This window comes from Hippocampus zosterae, chromosome 12 (genome assembly GCF_025434085.1).
Source record: "Hippocampus zosterae strain Florida chromosome 12, ASM2543408v3, whole genome shotgun sequence".
Classification (NCBI taxonomy): Eukaryota; Metazoa; Chordata; class Actinopteri; order Syngnathiformes; family Syngnathidae; genus Hippocampus; species Hippocampus zosterae.
The window spans coordinates 21,154,309-21,180,597 of NC_067462.1; the positions used below are offsets into that span (position 1 = coordinate 21,154,309).

Sequence of the window (26,289 nt, forward strand, 5' to 3'; positions counted from 1 at the left end):
CAACAGAGCAGGTAAGGAACCAACTGAGGAAGATGAATGTGAGGAAGGCAGCAGGTCCGGACAAGATCAGTTCCCGGCTCCTCAGGACCTGCTCTGACCAGCTGTGTAACATTGTCCAGCACATCTTCAACCTGAGCCTGAAGCTGGGCAGAGCTCCACAGCTGTGGAAAACTTCGTGCCTGGTCCCAGTGCCCAAGACCCCCCACCCTAAGGAGCTGAACAGCTACAGACCGGTGGCGCTGACGTCTCACCTGATGAAGACGCTGGAGAGACTCATCCTCGCCCACCTTCGACCGCTGGTGAGCCCGTCACTGGACCCGCTGCAGTTTGCCCATCAGCCTGGCATCGGCGTGGAAGACGCCATTATCTACCTCCTCCACTCAGGGCTGTCACACTTGGAGAAGGCTGGGAGCACTGTGAGAATCATGTTCTTTGATTTCTCCAGTGCCTTCAACACCATCCAGCCCAATTTGCTGGGAGGCAAACTGCAGAACGCCGGAGTGGACCACCATCTCACAGCATGGATCATAGATTACCTCACAAATCGGCCGCAGTACGTGAGATTGCAGAGCTGTGAGTCGGACCGGCTTCTCTGCAGCACTGGAGCGCCGCAGGGGACTGTTCTGGCTCCATTCCTGTTCATCCTCTACACCTCGGACTTCAGACATGACACTCCAAACTGCCACCTTCAGAAGTTCTTCGATGACTCTGCGATTGTTGGCCTCATTACAGAAGGGGATGATCGGGAGTACAGGGGACTGACAAAGGACTTTGTGGACTGGTGCCAGCAGAATCTCCTCCAGATCAACCCGAGGAAAACTAAGGAGTTGGTTGTGGATTTCTGCAGGAAAAAGTCCTCACCAGCACCGATGAACATCCAGGGTATGGACATAGAGAGGGTGACCTCCTACAAGTACCTTGGTGTTCTTCTCAACGACAAACTGGACTGGTCCACAAACACGGACACCCTGATTAGGAAAGGACAGAGCCGACTCTTCCTACTCAGGAAACTGAGGTCTTTTGGGGTTCAGGGGTCACTCCTTAAGACGTTCTATAACTCGGTGGTGGCCTCGGCCATCTATTATGGCATTGTCTGCTGGTCAGGCAGCATCTCGGCCCGGGACAGAAAGAGACTGGAGCGACTGGTCAGGAAGGCCAGTTCTGTCCTGGGTTGCTCCCTTGAGACTCTGGAGGAGGTGGGCAACAGAAGGATGCTAACTAAGCTAAAAGCTATGATGGCCAGTCCCTCCCACCCCCTCCAACCCGCCCTGACAGCACTTGGTAGCTCCTTCAGCCAGAGACTGTTACACCCGCGCTGCAAGAAGGAGAGATACCGACGCTCGTTCCAACCGACTGCTGTCAGGCTGATGAATAAAAAATAACAATCATAATAATAATAATAATAATTAAATGATGTGAAGGTAAATTGTAAATAGTACTGCGATTTATCCATTTGTGTTCATATTGTATTTAATTGTAGGATGTTTGTTGTTGGGTTTTTTTTCTCTTCTTTCTACATACATTCTTGCTGCTGGAGGCTGTAAATTTCCCCATTGTGGGACAAATAAAGGATATCTTATCTTATTTTGATACACACTCGAATTATGAAATAAATCTGCTCAAATTACCTTTAACAATGTATGCTTCATTAATAATGAATGCTCATTTACGGCATGTGAAGGCACTCATGTTAATGATCTTTCACAGTATTAGGTACCAGATAAATATCAACACACTTTCGTTCTACAAATCTCTGATAGTGTTTACATTTTCAAACAATCACTTATACAATATTCCAAGAAAATCACAATCTCCCATCACTTTAGCCGTTTATAGAGCAGGCCCGAAGGATAACCGATGCCCACGGCCAACACATTAGTTCGGACAGAGAAAAAGAATAAAATAACAGCTGAAAAAGAACAGAAAATCTTGCCAATATACACATTGGCTCTATGTTACCTACAAACTTTGGTAGAGCAAGCACAAGTTCACACGTGCAAATTAGCTCCGGCGAAGCCCCGGAAAACAGCTTACACCGGACCAAATTTGATCCACCTCAGGGAGGTGGTTCAAAAATTAGCTCCAGAGCAAATGCTCATTTGCGAAACAGCACCGGTGTAAATGTGCACGTGTGAACGCAAGTGGGTTAAATTTGCTCCAGAGCAAATGCTTGTGAATAGTTTACGTCCAGCGAGAATGCGTTGCTTTCGTGCTCTGTCGGACTTTCGTCATGTGTTTGTTTAATAACGACACAAGACTTGGCTGGTAACATCTTTCCTTTTGTAGGAGACTGGACTGTCTCGGAGTTGTTTGTGTAGTTTGTTCATTTGTTGTGTGTTTACAACCCCCGCCCCCCATATAATTTATTTTGTAATTCCCTCTCTTGATTTTCTGTTTGGCGCATTACGTGTTTGCTTTTCTGAGTGTCATTGAAGTCATCGTTCATTTACGTTTTCGGGGGCGGTCAATCTCAAGCAGAAGGCACAGAGACAGAGAAGGAGAAGGACGTGCCTGTCCAGTAAGGGTGTGGAAAATAATCGATATTAATCGATACATCGACGCGCACGTCCGCGATCCGAGTGCATCGGCTCATTCACTGGGTACGACGCGATTGACGGGTGAAATCGCGATTCATCACGATGCATTGATGGGTATCGGTGAAATCGCGATTCATCACGATGCATTGATGGGTATCGGTAAAATCCGATTCAATCGCCGTTTTATTCATGTTAAACGTCACATATCTGCCCTTTCCTAGGCGCAATGAATGCACCATCATTGCTTTGCGTTTTGTGTTGAATACGGACGGTAGCCGTGCGTCACATACAGTCCAGTACACAACGAGCGAAACATTATGGAAGTTAGCGCACGCAGCAGCAAGGAAACTACTATATTTAATGCAGCCGCAACATTCAAATCTTATGTTTGGAAATACTACGGCTTCGAAAAGAAAGACGGAAAGCTTGATAAAACCTCCGTAATTTGCGAGGAATGTCGCACTAAGAAGCCATACAACGGCAGCACCACAAATATGCAGACCCACTTAAACCGATGGCACCAGATCACCGACAAGTTTCCCTCCCGCTTCCCCGCCCAGTTCCTCGTCGGACACCGGAGAAACTCTTGGTAAACCAGGTCAGGATCAGAAAAAAATTGCCTCTTATTTTGGGAGTCCCCTTGCAACTCACTGTGACCGCGCAATGGCTATAACTAAGGCCACTGCTTATTTCATATGCAAAGACCTCCAGCCTTAGCGTGGTGGACAACGAGGTTTTCAGATAGCTCGTGCACGTTTTGGAACCCAGGTATAAAATACCAGACAGGTCTGTGTTCACTTACAAACATATTCCCGATGTGTACAACAAAGTGAGAAGTGAGATTACTGTGTCGCTGAACAGTGCGCAAAGAGTTGCAGTTGGATGGGTGGACATCTTGCGCTATAGATTCATATATATATATATATATATATATATATATATATATATATATATATATATATATGAATATTTCATATAAGACACTCAGTGAGAGTCTGTTTGTGTTTACACTATAGCAACAGCTGTGAGTCTCAGGTGCCAAATTGTTTACATTTTCTTTGCACAAAACCCAATTGTGAAAGGGCTTAAATAAGTTGTTTTACAAGTCCTACTCTTTATAAGGAATAAAGTGGTATCCTTTTTGTAATACCATACTGAATTCCATCTTTTTAAAAGCTTTTTTTCTTTGCTTATTTGCATCATGTTTAATTGCACAATATCGCAACAAATTGCATTGTATCGTATCGGATCGCATTGATTTGAACTTAATGTGTATCGAATCGTATCGCATCGTGACGACAGTGAAACGTATCGCATCGTATCGCCAGAAAATTCCATGTATCGTTTAAGTATCGCATCGCTGGCAGTGGATCGTGATGTGTATCGAATCGTCCTCAGTGCTGAGATTCACATCCCTACTGTCCAGTAGTCGCTTGAGTTGTGTATACGTTTTAAAAAGACCCAACACGACAGCTCATTTTTTTTCTGTCGTTTTGCTCCGCTGCAGAAACTGCCATGTGAACGCAAGTGGGGCTGCACCGACGCTGTGCCGATGCTGACACGCTCAGCGGCTTTGTACGTGTGAACGCTCCACACTATTTGCTGCGGTGATATATCGCAACAAAATACATCGGTGCAGCGCCGGAGCAAATGTGTGCCGTGTGAACACCCCTATTGACGTGTTATATTCTTTTATCAAATTGATCGTAGATTACACAGGGCATCGTCTTGGGGTTGCAAAGAGGATGTCAAGCCATATCAATACTATAAGTCTATGTAGGAATAAGGTCATTTTTTAAAAGATTCATCATTCAATTCCTCATACATGCTTTTGTATTAATAAAGGGGGTGAGTAGCCATTGATATTATGTTTATTTCCATAAACAATACACCCACACACATATCATGTTAATAGTGTCAGGTTTACTTGTCGCCCATGGTATATAGCCAGGTCTGAAGTATTGTGGACACATATATGTTACTGATGGCTATAGTATTTCATAATTATTTCATTATTGATATATTAATATATATATTATATATATATTAAAGATTTTCTTTTCTTAATGATTACCAGTAAATTAATCTTTGCAGTGTGAGAATGGGGAAAATAAAACTCAGATTTTGTGGTATGCTGTATTCATGATGCCATATGAGTACAATAAAAGTGCTAAACAACATATTTTGATCCATTTATTTGATTGAATAAACCTGGAGTACACAGCTGTTGATGCAATTATGTTAATTGTTCTTAAGAAAACATAAGAAAACCTTTATTAGTCTCGCAATGGAGAAATTCCCAATTCACAGCAGCAAAGTTATGAAAGGAAGAAGTAGAACAAAAAAATATAGAAGCTGCTGGAAAGGCAGCCACTCTCGCAGCGCTATTTTGAAGTCAAAATAACAAAAATAACACAACACACACACAGTCGTGCAATCTTCACCACATTTCTGCATACACTTTGTTGTCTGAAGCAGTTATAGATGAAAGAGGAGAGGATCAAAGTGACCTTTCACCAGTGGGTCAGAGACATCATGCTGAAAATGTGCACACGTCTGCTACAAGCTAAGTTTTGAAAGCATACACGAAGCTGTAGCCTCCATTGACGAAAAGAGATTAGTTCACTTCTGTCCCACGTAATCCGCTTCAAACTCCAAGCCGCGACTCCCAGTTTAATCGCCCAATTAATGCACAAAGCACACAATAACCTGCTCTGCCAAAACATTCTAAAGTGTTTCAAAATTCGAGAAAGCAGCTATGATTTAAGAGATAGTAACTTATTCAAAAAACTCAAAACAAGAACAAACACCAAGCAAAGAACTGTATCTATCAAAAGTGTTAATCTGTGGAGTAACTTCGAAACAGACCTGAAAATGAGTAAAACGCTTGATGGGTTCAAAAACAAATTTTTAAAAAATAGTACAAACAACCTACATCAATCAGAGTTAAAATGATAAATTCTAAACATTAAATATAATGATAAATCAGAACTAAGTTGATAAATAGAGAAAGGTATTGAAATAGCCATTATGAATACAAGAGAAAATTGACACAAGAGTGATAGGGTGTGGATGTATATAATCCCGATACAAACCAAACGTTGTAAAAATATCACGGTTAAGGCTAAAGTATGAGCCTTAATGGAGACTTTTTCTTTTCTGATTGATATCAAAATCATTTTGATATCAAACACAACGGGGTAGGACTAGATACGTTTTTTGCTTCTTCCTACTCCCTTGAACATAATAACTGTTGAATGAAGACTGATTTATTTCTTTTTTACTATTTTATTTACCGTATTTTCTGTCAAATTATTACTGTATATGTTTTATGTTCAATAAACAAACCAAACCAGTTCCAAATCCGCATCGGCGCTCCACGCGAACACTCCTTTCTTCTCATCGTCGGCTCCTCAAGCCTTACATCCATCCAGCCGCAGATCGTTCAACAGCACCGATCTCTCCGCTGAACAAAGCGGGCCTGTGAAAAATGCTGCCCATTGCAGGCGAAAGACACGAGCGCCCCGGGACTGTCCAGCAACGACAGTCAAATGGCGGCGACATTCCTCCGAGTCAAAAACAGTGCTGGTATACCCATGCTGCCGAGAAGGCGCAACCACCGAGCACAGAGTCTCCTCCTTGATGAATGTCGTGGCCAAAAAATGCTGGAAAAAGTCCACATCAGGTCCACACGACGTAACAACAAACACAAAGTGACAAAACAAACACAAAAACAACAAAAAAAAGCAAGGCTAATGAGAGCACTTGCCGACGGCTGCCTTCTCGGGCGCCATCTTGACTTCATGTGTAGTTTTCAAACATTTACCCTTTAAATATCATACTTTTGAGTCTCAAAATTCTTGATTATGAATATCAGGACAAGCTGCAGGTAGCCACGATGAGTGATGAGAATGAACCAGGACTGCTTCATGGTAAATTCTATTTTAGCTCTTCCCCGTAATGTATAAATAGGTCAAGAAAAAACACTACTACCACCTATGACGTGTTAATATGTGTAACATTTTTTTGCATTGTAGAATGCAGGAGGGTCAGACGCAGCCTCTGACTCAGGATCAGGCTTGCCTGCCTTGTAAATAATTTAAAATCTGTCCAGCAGGTGGCAGCGTTTGTAAGGGATCAGCCAGGATCATGTTGCAGAACAAGCAGATGTAGAGGGGGAGGGACGCATGGGCGGAGTTGTGGAGTAGCATGGAGTTAGCAGAGAGTACATACGAACCTGTAGCGATAGAGAAATCAAAACAATTAACCCGTGATGACTGCTTTCGGGGAACAAAATCTTACACCGAGGAAGATGGAGTTACTGAAAGCAGCAGGACGCTTTTGTCCGCGCAAAAGTAAGAAGTAGCCATCAAAAGAGGCTCTGTGTGCACGAGCATCGTCTGTATAAAGCAAAAACCGCATCACAGAGAAGATGCCTTCGTAAAGTGAAACCAGAACGCCATGTAAGACATGTTGTGTGCCCTTGTATGAGGACAACTGCTTCATTGTGTATCACACATGCATAAATTGTAGGGGGAAGGGGACACACAATGCACACGCCCGGAACTGCAGGGTGGAGGGGGGACCCAGGCACGCATGAACACCTGGATACATGCACATACAGTGCACACACAATCACTGAACTTATTGTTTCACTTCTTGTCATAGTTCATTTAATCAGTTCTATAGGGTGGAACACCGCGATCAACAGTCCTTTTGTGGTGGTGGTGTCTATGTTGTTTTGCTGAAGGAAAGTCTTAGGTAGATGCTGGAGATGTCAAAACAGCAATAAATCGTGGTGCCATACTTGAAATTATGGTCAAAAATATTAATAATACAGTAAACTATGATTGATCACATGATTAACCTGATTATTTTTTTAATCACTTGCCGTCTAGTGATTAAAAAAATCACTATTTACAAAAATACAAATTAAAATCAGAACGTCATCACGTAACGAGAATAAGGTCATAGCATTACAAGAAACAAAGGGCTCATTTTAAGAGGATAGAGTTGTGTGTTGGGGGGCTAAGTAAATAAAAACATGTGGGTTGTACGGGAATAGATTCCAATACAGTATCATTGTTATGTTCACATAACCTTTTGGGGAAATTATGTGACAGTTGGAGGCCTATTTGAAAATGTAAATGGTTTAAATGTTGGCAGTATAATCTGAAAGGTTTAAAAATATTTCAGGTGAACAACAGGGATCAAAGGTTTAGAAGTTGAATGGACATTAACGGCTGCATGAAAGAAGAGTTCCATCATCAGTGCACCTGTGCTGTTGCATTCTCTCCCAGAAACTTTTGTGTTTTACGGTGTTTTTACGGTGTTTTTACGCTCGATTGTTTTACTGTTTCACATGGAATCACTATTATCAAATCACAGTCATTCCACCCAGCCCCCATTCACGCCTGCCTCGCACTCTCAACTATCTTTGACGGTTTCGTCCCGGCGTCTCAGCGTCCTACCTGTCAACCTGTCGCTCCTCCATCGACCTGTCAAGGGTCTGCTCCAGTACTCGGTGGCCGAGGTCCTTCGGCTCCGCTTCCAATGGCTGGGCCCTCCCCTCCTGCTCTACACTGGCTCCCGGACATCGTTCGCTTTCCTTCCCGGAAATATATTCATCGTGGGTCTCGTCGGGGCTTCTGCCTCAACCAATCCAACACCATCATCTCCTTCTGGTCTTCCTCCCGTCGGCCATCCAGAAATGCCGGCCGGTCCATCGACCATCATGCGTTAGCCGGCTTGGCTAGGTCGGCTAACGGCCGCCGCCGCAGCGAGACTGCCGCCGTCAACTTTGGGCTACTTAACATCCGTTCGCTTACTGGGAAGGATAATCTCATTCAAGATATCCTCACGGACCGTAAGCTTGACATTCTTTGCTTAAATGAAACCTGGCAAACTCCCGGGGACTTCTCACAGTTGAACGATTCCACTCCCCCGGGATTTGTTTACATTTCCAAGCCCCGCGATTCTGGTCGCAGAGGAGGTCTCGCGATAGTATACCGCGAGAAGTGGAAAGTACTTCACGTTTCTCTCCCGCCACTTTCCTCCTTTGAATGCCTTGTCTGTCAAATATCCGGACCCATTCCCACGATTATTGCCACAGTGTACCGCTCCCCCAAACCCTACCGCGACTTTTTAAATGAAGTGTCTACTGTCCTCACCCATCTCTCCTCTCTGTCACCAAATGTAATAATAATGGGAGATTTTAATATACATATGGACAACACTGCGCATCCTCTCACCATTGACTTCACTTATTCAATTAACAGTTTTGGTTTTAATCAATTTGTAGATTTTCCCACACACATCAAAGGTCACACCCTGGGTCTGATCTGCTGCTCTGGTATTTCCCCCTCCAACTGTACTGCTGACGAACTTCCAATAACGGACCACTTCCTTATCTCATTCAACATTACACTCCAGCTCTCAACTGCCAAATCACCCCGGACCATTGTTTACCGTAATATTAAAAACATTAACATTGACTCTCTCACTGCATGACTGACCACCCCGACTCCGGACATAGACTCCACTCCTGATGATTTGGTTTTCCGATATAACTCTCGTCTCACCAGCATCCTCAATACGCTCGCCCCTGTCAAGTCCCGCTCTGTCCTTTTTACTCGGTCTGCCCCTTGGTTCACCCCTCATCTATGTTCCTTGAAGTCCCAAACCCGGCAGCTTGAGAGACTTTATAGGAAAACCGGCCTCACTGCTCACAAGGACATCTATGCAGCTCAACTCTCCCTCTACAAGGATTCCATCTCGCAAGCAAAATCACATTACTACTCCGGACTCATCTGCTCCAATGCTGGAAATACTAAGACTCTCTTTTCCCTTTGGAACAGAATCACTCAACCACCTGACTCCCTACCACCTCACTTTTACTCTCGTGACACATGCAACACACTTCTCCTCTTTTTCAATGAAAAAAATCAACAGAATCCACCAGCATCTGGGCTCCTCTGTACCTTTCCCCTCCACTGACCTTCTCACCCCTTGCAAACTGTTCTCTTCTTTTGAACTCTCATTAATTTCAGACCTCATCATTAAATCCAAGACTTCCTCCTGTCAGCTCGATCCCCTCCCCACAGTTCTGGTCAAATCCTGCCTACCCTCTCTGCTTCCCTTCATCTCAGCCATTATCCATTCCTCTCTGTCGACTGGAATTGTTCCTGTGCTCTTCAAAACTGCAGCTGTCACCCCAATCCTGAAAAAAACTGGTTCAGATCCCAATGACTTCAATAACCTACGCCCCATTTCCCATCTTCCCTTCATCTCAAAAATTCTGGAGAAAACTGTCGCCTCTCAGCTCCACTCCCACCTCAGCGACAATAGTCTTGATGAACAATTCCAGTCCGGCTTCCGTCCCCGTCACAGTACTGGAACAGCCCTCATAAAAATCACAAACGATCTTCTCATGGCAGCAGACTCTGGCCTTATCTCCATCCTCATCCTCCTTGACCTGAGTGCAGCCTTCGACACAATCTCTCACCCCATCATCCTCAATAGACTCTCTACCATAGGCATCACCAACACCCCTCTACGTTGGTTCCACTCATATCTCACTGGCCGCTCTCAGTTCATTCAACTTGATTCTTTTACTTCATAATCCCTCCCCCGTTTCTTCTGGTGTTCCTCAGGGTTCTGTCCTCGGTCCGCTCCTCTTCATTGTCTACCTCCTTCCACTCGAAAACATTTTCCGCAAATTTGGCTTACACTTTCAGTGCTTTGCGGATGACACCCAGCTCTATCTCTCCAGCAAACCCGACGCTTCTCTCCCACCCTCATCCCTCTCTCACTGTCTCTCAGAAATCAAATCTTGGTTCACCCACAATTTCCTCAAGCTAAACAGCAATAAAACTGAACTCCTACTCGTCTGTACCAAATCCACTCTAAACAAAGCAGACAGTTTCTCCCTCACAATTGATAATGCCACGATATCTCCTTCCCCCCAGGTGAAGAGTCTGGGTGTCATCCTTGACAGTTCACTATCCTTTCACTCCCACATCAATAACATTACCCGGTCCGCTCATTTCCACCTTCGCAATGTAAACCGCCTCCGTCCCTCACTCACTCCGCACACCACCGCTATCCTTGTTCACAGTCTTGTCACTTCCCGTATTGACTACTGCAACTCACTCCTCTTCGGTGTCCATCAGAAATTCCTCCATAAACTTCAACTTGTTCAGTATTCAGCAGCCCGGATCATCACGAGAACCCCCTCCTTCCATCATATCACCCCCATCCTCCGACAGCTCCACTGGCTTCCTGTCAAACTTAGAATCAACTTCAAATTACTTCTCTATACATTCAAAGCCATCCACAACCTTGCGCCCCCCTATCTGTCAGATCTTCTTCAAATCTCCATTCCCTCTCGCTCACTCAGGTCCTCATCCTCCCTCCACCTTTTTCTACCCTCTGCCCGTCTCAGTACAATGGGGTGCAGAGCCTTCACTCGCTCTGCCCCCAAACTCACTTCCTCCCAACATTCGTAATATTGACTCTCTTTCCTTATTCAAAACCCAGCTCAAAACCCACCTATTCAGACTTGCCTACCCGCCTTGAATCTTTCTTTCTTTATTTATTATTTTATCTGTGTTTTACCATTGGTGTTGGCTGTACAGTGTCCTTGAGTGTTGTGAAAGGCGCTTACAAATGTGATGTATTATTATTATTATTATCATAGACTACATGTGTGCTGGAGTCTTACACTATTCAGACAATACAATGTGTTGCATCACAATAGTCCAAACAAGGCTAAAGCAAATTAACTTGTGTGTTTTCTTTGGAGAAACACAGAACAGGAAGTCAGTGAGGTCAATTTCACCGAGTGGTAAAGGGAGTTAAGCCCAGCAGCCAAAAATCAACAAATAAGACTCCACAAGAGAGAACCGAATGTCCGTAGCACAGTTTCACATGACATGTACATAAGTATCCAAAGCCTTTGCTAAATACTTTGTTGTGGCACCGTTGGCAGTAATTAGTCTCAAGTCTTTTGAAATATGCTGTCACAACCTTGACACATATATCTTTGAGCAGTTTTGACTATTCCTCTTTGCAGCATATCTCAAGATCTATCAGGTTAAATCGGGAGCAGTGGTGCACAGCCATTTTTATTTTCTCCCTAGAGATGCTTGGTCAGATTTGAGTCTGGACTCTGGGTGGCCACTCAAGGACATTTACACCGTTGTCCTAAAGCTACTCCTTGGTTTTCTGGGCTATGTGTTTAAGGTTTGGAAAGTAAACCTTTGCCCAAGACTAAGGTCCTGACAACTGTGGAGCAGGTTTTCGTCCAGGATGTCACTTGATACATTCCTATTTCCTGCAATCCTGACTCAATCCCAGTTCCTACAGCTGAAAACCATCCATTAATCATCACGATTTACTGTAGGGATACTATTGGTCAGGTTACGAGCTGCGCCTGGTTTCCTCTAAAAAATTATGCTGGACATTCAAGCCAAAGAGTTCAGTTATCATCAGATTAGAGAATCTTCCTTATTTTTTTAGGTTTTGAGAGACCTTCGGGTGCCCCCGCTGGAGTGGCTTCCGTCTGGCCATTTTACATTGCAGGCCTTATTGATGGGAGTGCTGCAGAGATTGCAGTCCTTCTGAAAGGTCCTCCTCTCTCCACAGAGAGTCGCTGGAGCTCTGACAGAGTGCCCAACGGATTCATGGTCACCTCCCTGACTAATTGTTGTTGTTTACAATACACAGGCGGCTGGCTTTAGGAAGAGTCCTGGTGGATCAGAACTCCTTCCAATTATGGATGACTAGCTGGTTCGCCGCCCTCCGGGCGGCTCATCAGCTAGTTCCTGCGGAAGGCTGGTAAGGTGGTGGTTCGCCGCCCTCCGGGTGGCTCATCAGCTAGTTCCTGCGGAAGGCTGGTAAGGTGGGCCTTCGGCCCACAAAAGTGTTGTTGCTTGGTTCAACTTTTTGTTCATCTTCATTGCTTATCGCGAAAATAAAGAGATGTTTAGCTCTACTAAATAACTAACAATTTTATTGCAATGCTTGTGGGTAGACAACATTTTTTCGCTAAGATGCCCGCGCGATCGTAGTGAGCCACTGCCTGAGCGACGCAGTGGCGGCGCGCAGTGGCGGCGCGCAGCGGCGCGGTGAAGTAGGTACGTTTTGAAAAGGGACAGACGGAAGGACAGACCGCGTGCGGGACGACGCGCAATATATATATATAAGATGGAGGCCAGAGTTCTCATCGGAAGCTTAAAGTATCACAATTGTTTTCGGTCCCTTTCCAGAGATTTGTGCGTGACAATTCCTTTGATTTAATTTGTGCTCTGCCAGAGAGGTAGGGTGCCTTCCAAACATCTTAGCTCAATATTGAGCTTTGTGGAAAAGGCTGAGAATACTATGGTATATGTGATAAATTTGTTTCCCCAGTCTATTTAATAAATTAGCAAAATTTTCAAAAATACTTTCACATTGTCATGTGATAAATTTGTTTCCCCAGTCTATTTAATAAATTTGCAAAATTTTCAAAAATACTTTCACATTGTCATTGTCGGTCAGGTGTTGTGTTATTAATTTTAAGGGGAAAAAATGATTTATTCCATTTTGGAATGAGGCTGTTTCCACAAAATGTGAAGCACTGAATATTTTTATCTTGTTCCATCCATTTTCCTACCTGTTTATTTCCTTATCCAGTAGTCTATTTGAGTGGGGATTTAATTTATTCGGGGTGGATGTGAATGAATAACACACAACTGTGGCACTGCATTAACTACAAATGGGACAGTCTAAAACGCTCAATGTATAAAAGCTTACCGTGGGGGTTAATGTCACAAAATTCACATGCACATCACTAATTACGCCGACTCCAACCTCTGAAAATATCAACATGGTTGCCAGAGCTTTTGGGATTTCATGGACATTAAGGTTTTTCCTCCCCACTGAGGTTCATTCAAGAGAAAATACTTAATGAGGCTAAATGTTATTAGACGATGGCCATTCGCCACCAAAATTCCAGAGGAGATCTCTACTTGTGCCCACATCAATCTCTGAAAATATAAGAACAATTGCACCAATGTTTGAGATTTTATGGACATGACCTTCTTCCTCTCCATAGGTGAGCACTGAGGCCTAGTGTCGCATAATGAGGAAAACATTTTAGGGCAATAAAAATAAATTGTTTTGATATTTTCAGAGATTGGTGTGGTTATAGATGGTGACCTGCATATGAATTTTGGAGGTGACGAGCCGTAGTTTTCTAACATTAAATGAGGTTAAGGTCCCCCCTCACCCCACCCCAAAACACACATTAAGCGTTTTAGACTGTCTCTTGCCGAGGAAAAAGTATTTCTGAAATCTGTTCAGTTTGGGGAAGTAAACACCTGCCAGTCGTTCGATGGTCCGGCAGATTCTCAACATGGCAAAAGATTAGCTTAAACAGTCGATGTGCCTTAGCTCACGGAAACACCAGGATATACTTTTGCATTCTGACAGTTTATTTTCTAGCTCCCCTTTATCTCCACACCTGGATAAACATCCGGACATGGCCAAAACATCTGAATAGTACATACAAGAAGACTCATTCTCCTTAATTGTTATTGTTTAAGCATTTTTTTCCCTGACTGAAATGTTCAATAGGATGTCATCACTACCGTTGAAAGAGCATTCTTAAATTGTTGATATAAAACTTTTTTTTGTTGAATCGAAAATCGACCTGTGAATTAATTGGAGTTAGGTACACACCACACTGAAGTCCAGATTTTGCTCGATCCACTCCTGCCCGTCCTTGAATTCTTCGTGCAGGCCCATGATGAACAGCGTGTCCAATGCGTCCACGATGGATGCTCCAAGCTGAGAATTACCTGCACAAGACAGATAGGGAAACTCAAGGGGGGAAAATATTTGTTCCCCCCCGAACAACAAGTAATCCATCCATCCATCCATCCATTTTCTCAACCGCTTATGCTCATTTGAAACTTTGCTGAATGACCATCTCTAATATATGGACAATGAAAACAACAGGATTTCTAGCAAAATACTTCCTCTGGCCTGATTGGAGTAAGTTTCCTACCAGATGCAAGCACACCAAATCACCAATAACAGCAGTACATTGACATTCCCACAAAGCACAATCCCTTGTCACAGATTTATGACAACAGTTATGATATGACATTTAGATTAGAGTGAGAGCAATTACCAACAGTAACAGTCCCAAGTGCCATTGATCAAACATCTCGTAAAGACTGACTGTGAAGATTTAGGCATTCATTGTATCCAGCGCTAAAATAATCATTGTCTTATTTTGGATTTTATTAGGGTGCAACTCATATGGTTTGTGACTATGAGGTGTATTGGAAGATTAATATCATTTTGCTTTGAAAGTCATGTTAGCAGGATATCTTGAATGGTAGACTGGAGTCCGGATTCGGTCCAAATTAAGGTCTCGTACGGACCAATGGTGAACCGTCATTAAATAAAGTACACAAATATATATATATATTAGAGCTGTCAGTTTAGCGCGTTTTTATTGGCATTAATTTAAATGAATTTTAACATGAGTAAAAATTTTCTCGCGAGATTAATGCGGCACTCGTCACAAGCGGATGTTACGTTGCTCTATAAATACACCAGAAACAAAACAACAAGCGCGTTGCAGAAGTCCACGCCCATTTCTGTTTTGCCAGCCACGGCAGCGCGAGACACCGAAAACGGATACTTAAAGAGTTTATGAATGGAACGTTTACTTTTAAAAAGTTGCCATATTTCTCTACTGACAAGACCAAAGTTATCTGTTCTCTCTTTCTGTATCATACAGGTGTACGATGTATGCCACTGACGCGATTGTTACTTGTTTGGAACTATTTTGTGTGGAAGGATACAGTGTTCTGTCTCCATACAAATAGAGCGGGTGGAGCTTCTCTCTGTTCGTCTGACAGTGACCGCTGTCACTGTAGTGGTAGCGACCTAGCGAAAGTAGAATGTCTCCAGTGTTGTCATCGAACCAAGTGTAGTCATTCGAAATGAGGTCTACACAAAACCGTAGAGAGACTTCCGTGCAAGAAGGACCAACACAATCAACATAGCCTGACTATGTTAGGGGGAGTGAACCCCCCCCCCCCTTTCAGAATGGTTTGCCCCTGCAGCACGGGGGAAGTGCGTGTGCTTGTTTGTAAGACCGGCAGTTTCGAATACAGCGGCACATAATGAACACTGGTGTCCGGTGTCTCGTTATTCTTCAACAAACATACAGAAACAGACTGCTGTGTTCAAAGCAAACTTGAGAAAAATGAAGTATGCAACCATGGTTTAAATCCACTATAGGCTGAGTAGTAGTGTACCCTAGATGTGCACTTTATAATGTTATATTGCTCTGTTTTGATTTAATAAAAAAAGCTGTTAAAGCAGCTGTTGTGTGACAAAATATTTTTTTCACCGTTATTGATGGACAGTAATGTTGTGTGAGAGATTATGTGTGAATAATTGCACCAAGTGAAAAATGTTCATGTAAAATTGAAACTCGAAATTGTTATTTCAGTAAATATTTGCATTTGGCACATAGAAAACTGATTCATGTTTCCATGTTGATGAGAGCATTAAAATGGGGGAAAAAATAGGACAAAAATGTAAAAGGAAATTCAGAAACGATAAATGTGTGAGTAATCACGATTAATTTTTTAGTTCATTTGAGTTAATTATGACAATTGCATTTTTAATTAGATTAGATTTTTTAAGCGTTTGACAGCTCTAATATATATATATTTATATATATATATATATATATATATATATATATATATATATATATATATATAAATGCAAAAAATGAGCACATAACACCATCCAGTGTGGGTCCTTGGGCAAGATCCTTCACGCTAATGCCTACCTCATACAATGATGAGAGACAATAAAACGAATGACATGCCGTCTCAGACGTCGCCCGGCCAAACAAGGTCTGCGTCAGGTGCTGGAGCACCTTGATGAAAAATGGGCTACTGGAACAAAGCGGAGATGGGCGAGATGCGATAGCATGGCTCTGTTGGAATGCTACTACTCAAGCAACCCTAGTCAGAGGGGTTACATGCAGAGAATGTGGGTTAAATGGTTACTTCGAAACCCACAGTCACGGTTGACCACGAAACAACTAGTAGCTCAGTGTTCCAACATCCACAAACGGCAACTGCTGTCACAACTTGAGATTGATGAGGTACAACGCAGGTTTCCATGGTGAAGGGCCCCAGGCTGCCAGATCAGAGGAGGAGGTCATACAAGAGATTGGGAGGCAAGCCCCAATGAATGCAGATGATGAGATTGGGTGGCCAGCCCCAATGAATGAAATGCTGAGCGAGGCAGCAATTGACCTGAAAGCTAAGATCATGGCGAGAATGAAAGCTGGGCAACCTAGAAACCGATTACAATGGCTATGTGAAGTACAGTGCAACCCCGCTATGCGACCACCTCATTTAAACGACCACCTTAAAAATACGACCGGTTTTGTACAGTCCCAAATAGAAGGCCTATGTATTGTATTGTATTGAAACCCTAGAAATGAGACCACCCCGGAATTCAGAATTGCGACCGCGATATCCGGTCCCGAGGAAGCTATCGCCTCATAATTACGAGCAGGAGTGAAAATGGCAGCAAGCAAGAAGAGAGTTGATTTGACCCTACAACAGAAAATAGAAGTTATTCGAGCCAGTGAGCAGCCAGGATCGAGCCAGCGAACATTAGCTGAGCGGTTTGGAGTTGGAAAAACTCAAATCCAAACCATTTTGAAAAAGAAACGGGAGCTCCTCGACGCATACCAAGCGAACGCTAGCTCTTCGAGAAAGCGCCTGTGCTACCGAAGCGACTACGACGACGTGGACGAGCTAACTTGGCGATGGTTTCAAAAAGTGCGCAGCCAGAATGTCCCTATCAGCGGACAGATGATCCAGGAACAGGCACGAGAATACGCAAAGGAGCTTGAAAAGGACGAAGCCTTTAAAGTGTCCAACGGTTGGCTGGATCGTTTCAAACGAAGGCACAACATTGGAGGCGCTAAGCTAACAGGAGAGCGAGCCAGCGTAGATCCTGAGACAGTCCATGCTTGGAAACAGCGGCTACCTCAACTCACAAGAGGGTATGATCCCTGTGACATCTATAATATGGATGAAACAGGCCCTTTCTATCGAGCTCTACCTGATAAATCACTTGTTATCAAGGGTAGTGATTGTGCTGGTGGAAAGAAAGCTAAAGAGCGCTTAACCGTGGTTATGTGTGTAAGTGCCACAGGAGAGATTGAGAAGCCGTTAGTTATTGGCAAGAGTCTGAAGCCTCGCTGTTTCAGAAATGTCAACATCAAAAATCTGCCTGTGTTGTGGACAGCAAATCGCAAAGCATGGATGACGAGTGAAATTTTTCACGAATGGCTGACAGCGTTCAATGCAAAGATGCAGAAAAATAAGAGACGCGTGTTGTTGTTGCTGGACAATGCACCCTGTCACCCAGCTGCTTCGGAATTCTCTAATGTCACGCTGCAGTTTTTACCAGCGAACACTACATCAGTGTTGCAACCACTAGATCTAGGCATCATCCAGAACATGAAGTGCCACGATCGTACGTCTCTCCTTCGTGCTGTACTGTGCCAAATGAAAAAGGGCTCTGCATCAGAAATTTCAAAGGGCATCAACGTTTTAGATGCATGCCATTGGATTCACACTGCAGTCCAGAATGTGAAGGCACACACAATAAAGCGTTGCTTTGAAAAAGCTGGTGTTATTTCAGAAGAGGGCAGCATCTGCAGTGACACTCCCGACGAAGGTGACAGTCTCACACAGCTTGGTGAGCTCTTGCAAGACACAGTGGAACATCTGCATCTGGAGAGCTCCTTATCCCTCAACGAGTACACCACAGTAGATGAAGAGGCACCAGCTATTGAAGATCTCCAACAGGGATGGGAGAAAGACTTAGTAGAGGAGTATAAAACAACCAAAACTTCAGCCACCAGAGGAGAAACCGTGCAGTCAGACGATGAGGAGCCAGATGAGCCATGTCCAGCAGAACCGTTGATCAAAAGCTACACGGAAGCAATGAAATGGGCCGGGGAATTGAAGCAGTTTGCTATTGCCAACAGTCTAGACTCCATCCTTTGCAAGATTATGTCTGTAGAGTCTGGACTGCAAGAGGCTGCTTTGAAACACAATAGCAAGAAACGACAATCTACTTTGGATAGTTACTTCCTCTAAGAACCATAGTTTGTAGCTGTAGTTTTTTTTCTCTTGCCTTATACATACTTTACATAGACTATTCAAATGCTTAAATTTCTTTTGTGTACAATAAAGTTGCATGTACATTCCATCATTTATTACTCATTGTGTGTACATGACGCTACAGTATATTGTTGCATGTGAGCCACATTACTTCTGCATTATCATTACTGCATGCCACTTCAGAAATCAGACCACCCCGAAAATAAGACCACCTTGAGCAGTAACATAGGTGGTCTTATTTCTGAGGTTGCACTGTACCATCTGAAAGTCTCATAGAAAGTGTGAATGCAGCACTAAGGGGGATCCCTACCGTAACGATCACAGAAACCAATGAGCTGATATACGCTTCAGCATCAGTGATCCTGGAGACTCTGGGCTATAAGAGCAACCATGGAAGCCATGAGATACGTTACCCACCATGGAAAAGATGGTTGGAGGCTAAGATCAAGGAGGCCCGGAAAGATGTGAGTCAATTGACGGAGGCCCAGAGAGGTGTGATGAAAAGGCCGATACCCGAGAGGTACATCCAGATGACCATACCTGAAGCACTCGAAACTGCCAAACAAAGGCTCCTAGCCTTGTCCAGTCGCCTAAAGCGGTACACGAAAGAGAAAGAGGCCAGACGAATAAACAGGCTGTTCGCAACACAACCTGCGAAAGTGTACGCTCAGTGGCAGGGTCCTAACAACAGAGCTGACCCACCAAGACTGGAAACTGAAAGGTACTGGAAAGGCATATGGGAGAAGGAGGTTGCCATAACAGCAGTGCACAATGGCTGGTGTCCCTGAGAGAGGAGCACAGCAACCTCCCTGAACAGAACCCAGTTACCATAACAGTGGCAGACATACAGGAAAGAGTCTCAGATATGAAGAACTGGACAGCACCAGGCCCGGACATGGTCCACACCTAGTGGCTAAAGAAACTCACAGCACTCCATGAGCGCCTCGCAGTACAAATGAACCAGCTACTGAGGGATGGGACTCACCCAGAATGGCTAACCGAAGGGCGAACGATCCTGATCATGAAGGATCCCTCGAAGGGTGCAGCCCCATCCAACTATCGGCCAATAACCTGTCTCTCCACAACATGGATGCTCATGTCAGGCATCATTGCGGCGAAGATAAGTGGACACATGGATCAATACATGAACGAAGCGCAGAAGGGCATTGGTAGAGATACCAGAGGAGCCAAACATCAGCTCCTGGTTGACAGAACAGTCGCACAAGACTGCAGGTCCTGACGTACCAACCTGTGCACAGCTTGGATTGATTACAAGAAAGCCTATGACTCGATGCCACATACATGGATCACTGAATGCTTGGAGTTGTATAAGGTGAACAGGACCCTAAGAGCCTTCGTTGCGAACTCGATGAGGATGTGGAAAACCACACTTGAAGCCAATGGCAAGCCACTTACCCAAGTGTCCATCAAATGTGGCATACACCAAGGTGATGCACTCTCCCCACTGCTGTTCTGCATAGGACTGAACCCCCTAAGCCAAGTAATCACCAAGACAGGCTATAGATACCGCCTCAGAAATGGAGCTACAATCAGTCACCTCCTCTACATGGATGACATAAAGCTGTATGCTAAGAGCGAAAGGGACATAGATTCCCTGATCCACACAACAAGGATCTACAGCAGCGACATCGGGATGTCATTCGGGCTTGAGAAATGCAGTCGGATGGTGACTAAGAGAGGAAAGGTAGTCCGCACTGAAGGGGTCTCACTCCCTGAAGGAACAATAGCAGACATTGAGGACAGCTACAAGTACCTTGGTATACCATAAGCCAATGGCAACCTCGAACTGGCAACAAGGAAAGCGGCTACGGCCAAATACCTAGAGCGAGTGAGGCAAGTCCTAAGAAGCCAGCTCAATGGCAAGAATAAGACCCGGGCAATAAACAGCTATGCCCTCCCAGTGATCAGATACGCTGCAGGAATAATCAGGTGGCCAAAGGAAGAGATTCAGACTACGGATGTTAAGACCCGAAAGATCCTAACCATGCATGGAGGGTTCCATCCCAAATCCAGCACCCTGAGACTGTACGCAAGCCGAAAGGAAGGAGGCCGGGGACTAGTGAGTGTGAGAGCCACTGTCCAGGATGAAACATCCAAGCTCCATGAATACATCAAGGAGAAGGCTCCAACGGTGCTGCAATAAACAGTAAGACAAATCGGTAATAAAGGCGGTAGAAAGCACCAAACAGTAAAATCAAGAACAAGTCATGCTGAGTCGAACGCCAAAGAATACAAGTGAGTTGATCAATGATCAAAGTGATCAGTCTGGAACACACACAAGTCCGTTTCCACGTCAGTTTCGGTTTTCACGGTTCAAGCTTGCGATTGCTGAACACAAGTTAATAATTCGAAGACTCAAGTGGCCATATACGGTACACAAGTGTGCTTTACAACAGTAGGACCAACAGGATTTGTAATTTCACATGTAACCTACCACTGAAAACAGAGTGTGCACTTACTGTTGCCAAAACGCACAGCGGGATGCAAGCAACTCAGTTCATGGGAGTGAACTCAATGGAAAGCTGTCCTTTATAAAGCAAATAGTGCCAGTTAGGTTAAATGGCTGTAAATGTGGAATGTGGCAAAGTAGACATCCAGACTTGTTCATCTATTTACCGTATTGGCCTGAATATAAGACAGTGTTTTTTTGCATTGAAATAAGACTGAAGAAGAAAAATAAAAAATATCGGTAAGAAAGAAAAGAAAATAATAGAAGAGATAACGGAAAATGGAGAAACGTAGCGACAATCTGGAGAAAAGTCTAAGATCGGCCAGGTTAACCGGCAGCTGAGGAGAAGTTATGATGTAATTTACAGTAATAGTATTTCAAAAATCAGAAGCCATTCATTTACGAATGTGATTGCACTTTAGTTTACATTAGTGGTCCCTAAACATTTTCCTGTGAGGGCCACATAACTTTTCGCTTCTCTGATGGGGGGGCCGGGGTCAGTTTGTAACAGCACAAGTGTGACTGCAAGAGTACCTAGACGTAAAAATGTAATGTTTCCCAGAAACCCACACAAAATCAAATAACTTTTTTTGATACAGTTGCGGTGTTAAAGACGTCTTTCTTCTCGGGACACACCACCTCCGCGACAGCATTCATACATTTCTTGACAAACTCTCCTTACCGCTGCTTGCTATCAGTTGAGCTAACTGAAAGCTAGCCCAAACAGATTCTGGTTCAGCTGAGCTTGGCGTACAAATGTATTTTGCTGAGCTCACGTTCCTCTTTTTAGCGTTGACAGTTTGTCTGCTCTCATTTGCCCATGCAAAAAAATCATACTTGTTGTTGTGTCTCCGCAGATTGTATTCTGTGAATACCGCCACCGACAGATGAGACAGACAATCTTTTCTTTGCATTGAAAAGAATATAGTTTCTCCATTTTGGGTTAAATTCCCTGTATTCTGAATATTATTTTTTCCTCTTACATCACCTTTTCGCCATGACTATGTTCTCTTTGAGAGGGACGGTTTTAGGAATTTTTTTCTGGGGTTGCCAGATAACGGCGCAGACCGCAGAAGGATGGAACAAATGTCACGTTATATGTGCATAGGAAATTGTTACTAGCTAATAGTTAATCATGAAAATAGTTCATAACTAAGGAATATTTTATTGCAAAAGCCAAATTTTATGAGAAAATACAAATATACATAGATGAAAAATAAATCAAAAGACTCTCTGGTATTGTTCAGAGGGGCCGGACCAAATGTGGAGGCGGGCCGGAGTTTGGTGGCCACTGGTTTACATACTTAAATGTTCAGATATTAAGATTTGAATGAGGAAAAATAACTTGCTTTTACTCTCAAATATATTGTAATAATCATTTGTTTCAGATGTACTATATAAACAACTGAAGTTGTGGTTGTATGTACAGTAAGTATGAACACCTCCCTAAACCTGGGGATGTGTCTGTGTTCAGAATTAAACGAATTACAGTAATCCCTCGTTTATCGTGGTTAATGGGGACCAAAACCACCCGCGATAAATGAAAATCGCGAAGTAGTGACCAATTAACATATACATTAAAAAAAAATTGCCCCACGTGGGCCTTGGCGCTTGAGCAGAGCGCACTAACACACACATGCACAGAACGCGAGAGCGAAATACGACGCGGAGGCACGATTACGAGGCAAATTGGTCATTAGATTTGTAGGCTAATCGCTGTGAAAAATATTATGAAACAGTATTGGTTATTCTATAATTTACTGGTTGTAGCATGGTAACTTTATGAATAAAACATTCGTCACAAGGTGTAGTAATGCGAATGTTAACTGTTGGTAGAACTAATGATGACGTGTGTTAAATTCTTTCGTCAAATTGATCGTAGATTACACATGCATCGTCTTGGGAAGAGGATGTCAAGCCACATCAATACTTACCTGTATTAATGATTACCAGTCAATTAATCTTTGCAGTGTGAGATGATGCCACTGATGATGCCACATGAGTACACCAGTTTTTGATCCATTTATTTTTTGGAATAAACCTGGAGTACACAACTGCTGATATAATGTTCATTGTTAATGCATAGTTTTCAAACATTGACCCTTGAAACATGATACTTTTCAGTTTCGGAATTCTTGATGATCAATATCAGTCAAAATAGAAAAATGGGTTCCCATGATGAACGTTTACGGAGCCCAACATTTGTTATAGTGGTTTCCCATTAGGTAATCCAACGGAACCGAAAAACGGTTACCATTAATTTCCGAAATCCTCTGGCCTGCTCCTGAATTATTTAAATTTTTGCAGCATTTGTTTATCATTGTATGTATACACTAAATATTCTCTAGTACGGACTCGTGTTTGCACAGTCCAATTTGTCCTGATAACAGAAATTCCTCATTTGGGAAATAAGCATGGTACATGTCCTTTATGAACCTGCAAGTATGTTGACGAAATGCACCTGTAACAACACAATCAATCCATCCATCCATCCATCCATCCATCCATCCATCCATCCATCCATCCATCCATCCATCCATCATCTACCGCTTATCCGGGGCCGGGTCGCGGGGGCAACAGCTTTAGCAGGGAAGCCCAGACTTCCCTCTCCCTAGCTACTTCTTCCAGCTCTCCCCGGGGGATCCCGAGTCGTTCCCAGGCAAGCTGGGTGACATAGTCTCTCCAGCGTGTCCTGGGTCTTCCTCGGGGTCTCCTCCGGGTGGGACATGACCGGAACACCTCACCGGGGAGGCGCTCAGGAGGCATCCGAATCAGATGCCCAAGCCATCTGATCTGGCTCCTCTCGATGTGGAGGAGAAGCGGCTCGACTCTGAGCCCCTCCCGGATGACTGAGCTCCTCACCTTATCTCTAAGGGAGAGCCCGGACACCCTGCGGAGAAAGCTCATTTCGGCCGCTTGTATCCGGGATCTCGTTCTTTCGGTCACGACCCATAGCTCGTGACCATAGATGAGGGTTGGGACGTAGATCGACCGGTAAATTGAGAGCTTCGCCCTTTGGCTCAGCTCCTTCTTCACCACGACAGACCGATACAGCGTCCGCATCACAGCAGACGCTGCACCGATCCGCCTGTCGATCTCCTGCTCCCTCCTGCCCCCACTCGTGAACAAGACCCCAAGATACTTGAACTCCTCCACTTGGGGCAAGATCTCCCGGAGGGGGCACTCCACCCTTTTCCGACCATGGTTTCAGATTTGGAGGTGCTGATTTTCATCCCAACCGCTTCACACTCGGCTGCAAAACGTTCCAGTGAGAGTTGGAGAGCCCCGTTTGAAGGAGCCAACAGCACCACATCATCTGCAAAAAGCAGGGATGCAATACTGAGGCCCCCAAAACGGACCCCCTCAACGCTTCGGCTGCGCCTAGAAATTCTGTCCATAAAGGTTATGAACAGAATCGGCGACAAAGGGCAGCCTTGGCGGAGTCCTACCCCCACTGGAAACGATTCCGACTTACTGCCGGCAATGCGAACCAAACTCTGACATCGGTGGTACAGTGACCAAACAGCCCGTATCAGTGGGTTCGGTACCCCATACCCTCGAAGCACCCCCCACAGAACCTGTACATTGGGGTTCACACCAGTAGACGAGAGGGTTGCCTCCCTCCGCCTTCGGGTGGGTGGACGGGTCCTGACTGTTTGTGCATATGCACCAAACAGCAGCTCAGCATACCCACCCTTTTTGGAGTCCTTGGAGGGTGTGCTGGAGAGTACTCCTGCTGGGGACTCGCTTGTTCTGCTGGGGGACTTCAATGCTCACGTGGGCAATGACAGTGAGACCTGGAGGGGCGTGATTGGGAGGAACGGCCCCCCCGATCAGAACCCGAGTGGTGTTTTGTTATTGAACTTCTGTGCTCGTCACGGATTGTCCATAACGAACACCTTGTTCAAACATAAGGGTGTCCATATGTGCACTTGGCACCAGGATACCCTAGGCCACAGTTCGATGATCGACTTTGTAGTTGTATCATCGGATTTGCGGCCGCATGTTCTGGACACTCGGGTGAAGAGAGGGGCGGAGCTGTCAACTGATCACCACCTGGTGGTGAGTAGGCTCAGATGGTGGGGGAAGATGCCAGTCCGCCCTGGCAGACCCAAACGTATTGTGAGGGTTTGTTGGGAGCGTCTGGCGGAATCCCCTGTCAGAAGGAGTTTCAACTCCCACCTCCGACAGAGCTTTTCCCATGTTCCGTGGGAGGCGGGGGACATTGAGCCCGAGTGGACCATGTTCCGTGCCTCTATTGTTGAGGCGGCCAATCTGAGTTGTGGCCGTAAGGTGGTTGGTGCCTGTCGTGGCGGCAACCCCCGTACTCGCTGGTGGACACCAGCAGTAAGGGATGCCGTCAAGCTGAAGAAGGAGTCCTATCGAGCCTTTATGGCCTGTGGAACCCCAGAGGCAGCTGACGGGTATCGACTGGCCAAGCGGAACGCAGCTTCGGTGGTCGCCGAGGCAAAAACCCGAGCGTGGGAAGAGTTTGGTGAGGACATGGAAGCCGACTTCCGGACGGCTTCGAGGAAATTCTGGTCCACCATCCGACGTCTCAGTGGGGGAAGCAGTGCACCATTAACACTGTGTACAGTGGGGATGGGGCGCTGCTGACTTCGACTCGGGACGTTGTGAACCAGTGGGCAGAGTACTTCGAAGACCTCCTCAACTCCACCAACACGTCTTCCTTGGAGGAAGCAGAGCCTGGGGACTCTGAGGTGGGCTCTCCTATCTCTGTGGCTGAAGTCACCGATGTGGTTAAAAAGCTCCTCGGTGGCAAGGCCCCGGGAGTGGATGAGATCCGCCCGAAGTTCCTCAAGGCTCTGGATGTTGTGGGGCTGTCCTGGTTGACACGCCTCTGCAACATCACGTGGTCAACAGGGAGAGTGCCTCTGGATTGGCAGACCGGGGTGGTAGTCCCTCTTTTTAAAAAGGGGGACCGGAGGGTGTGTTCCAACTACAGAGGGATCACACTCCTCAGCCTCCCAGGTAAGGTCTATTCAGGGGTGCTGGAGAGGAGGGTCCGTCAAGAAGTCGAGCCTCAGATTGAGGA

The 26,289-nt window shown here is 44.8% G+C and overlaps 1 protein-coding gene across 3 annotated transcripts in view; it reads right to left on the bottom strand.

The window, feature by feature from the left end:
* Positions 1-26,289, bottom strand: part of man1a2 (mannosidase, alpha, class 1A, member 2) — a 131,076-nt gene that overhangs the window by 55,670 nt on the left and 49,117 nt on the right. For all 3 annotated transcript variants that reach the window (XM_052083013.1, XM_052083014.1, XM_052083015.1), the window contains exon 5: positions 14,259-14,377. In XM_052083013.1, the coding sequence (XP_051938973.1) occupies positions 14,259-14,377 (119 nt within the window). The remainder of the gene's footprint in view (positions 1-14,258; positions 14,378-26,289) is intronic.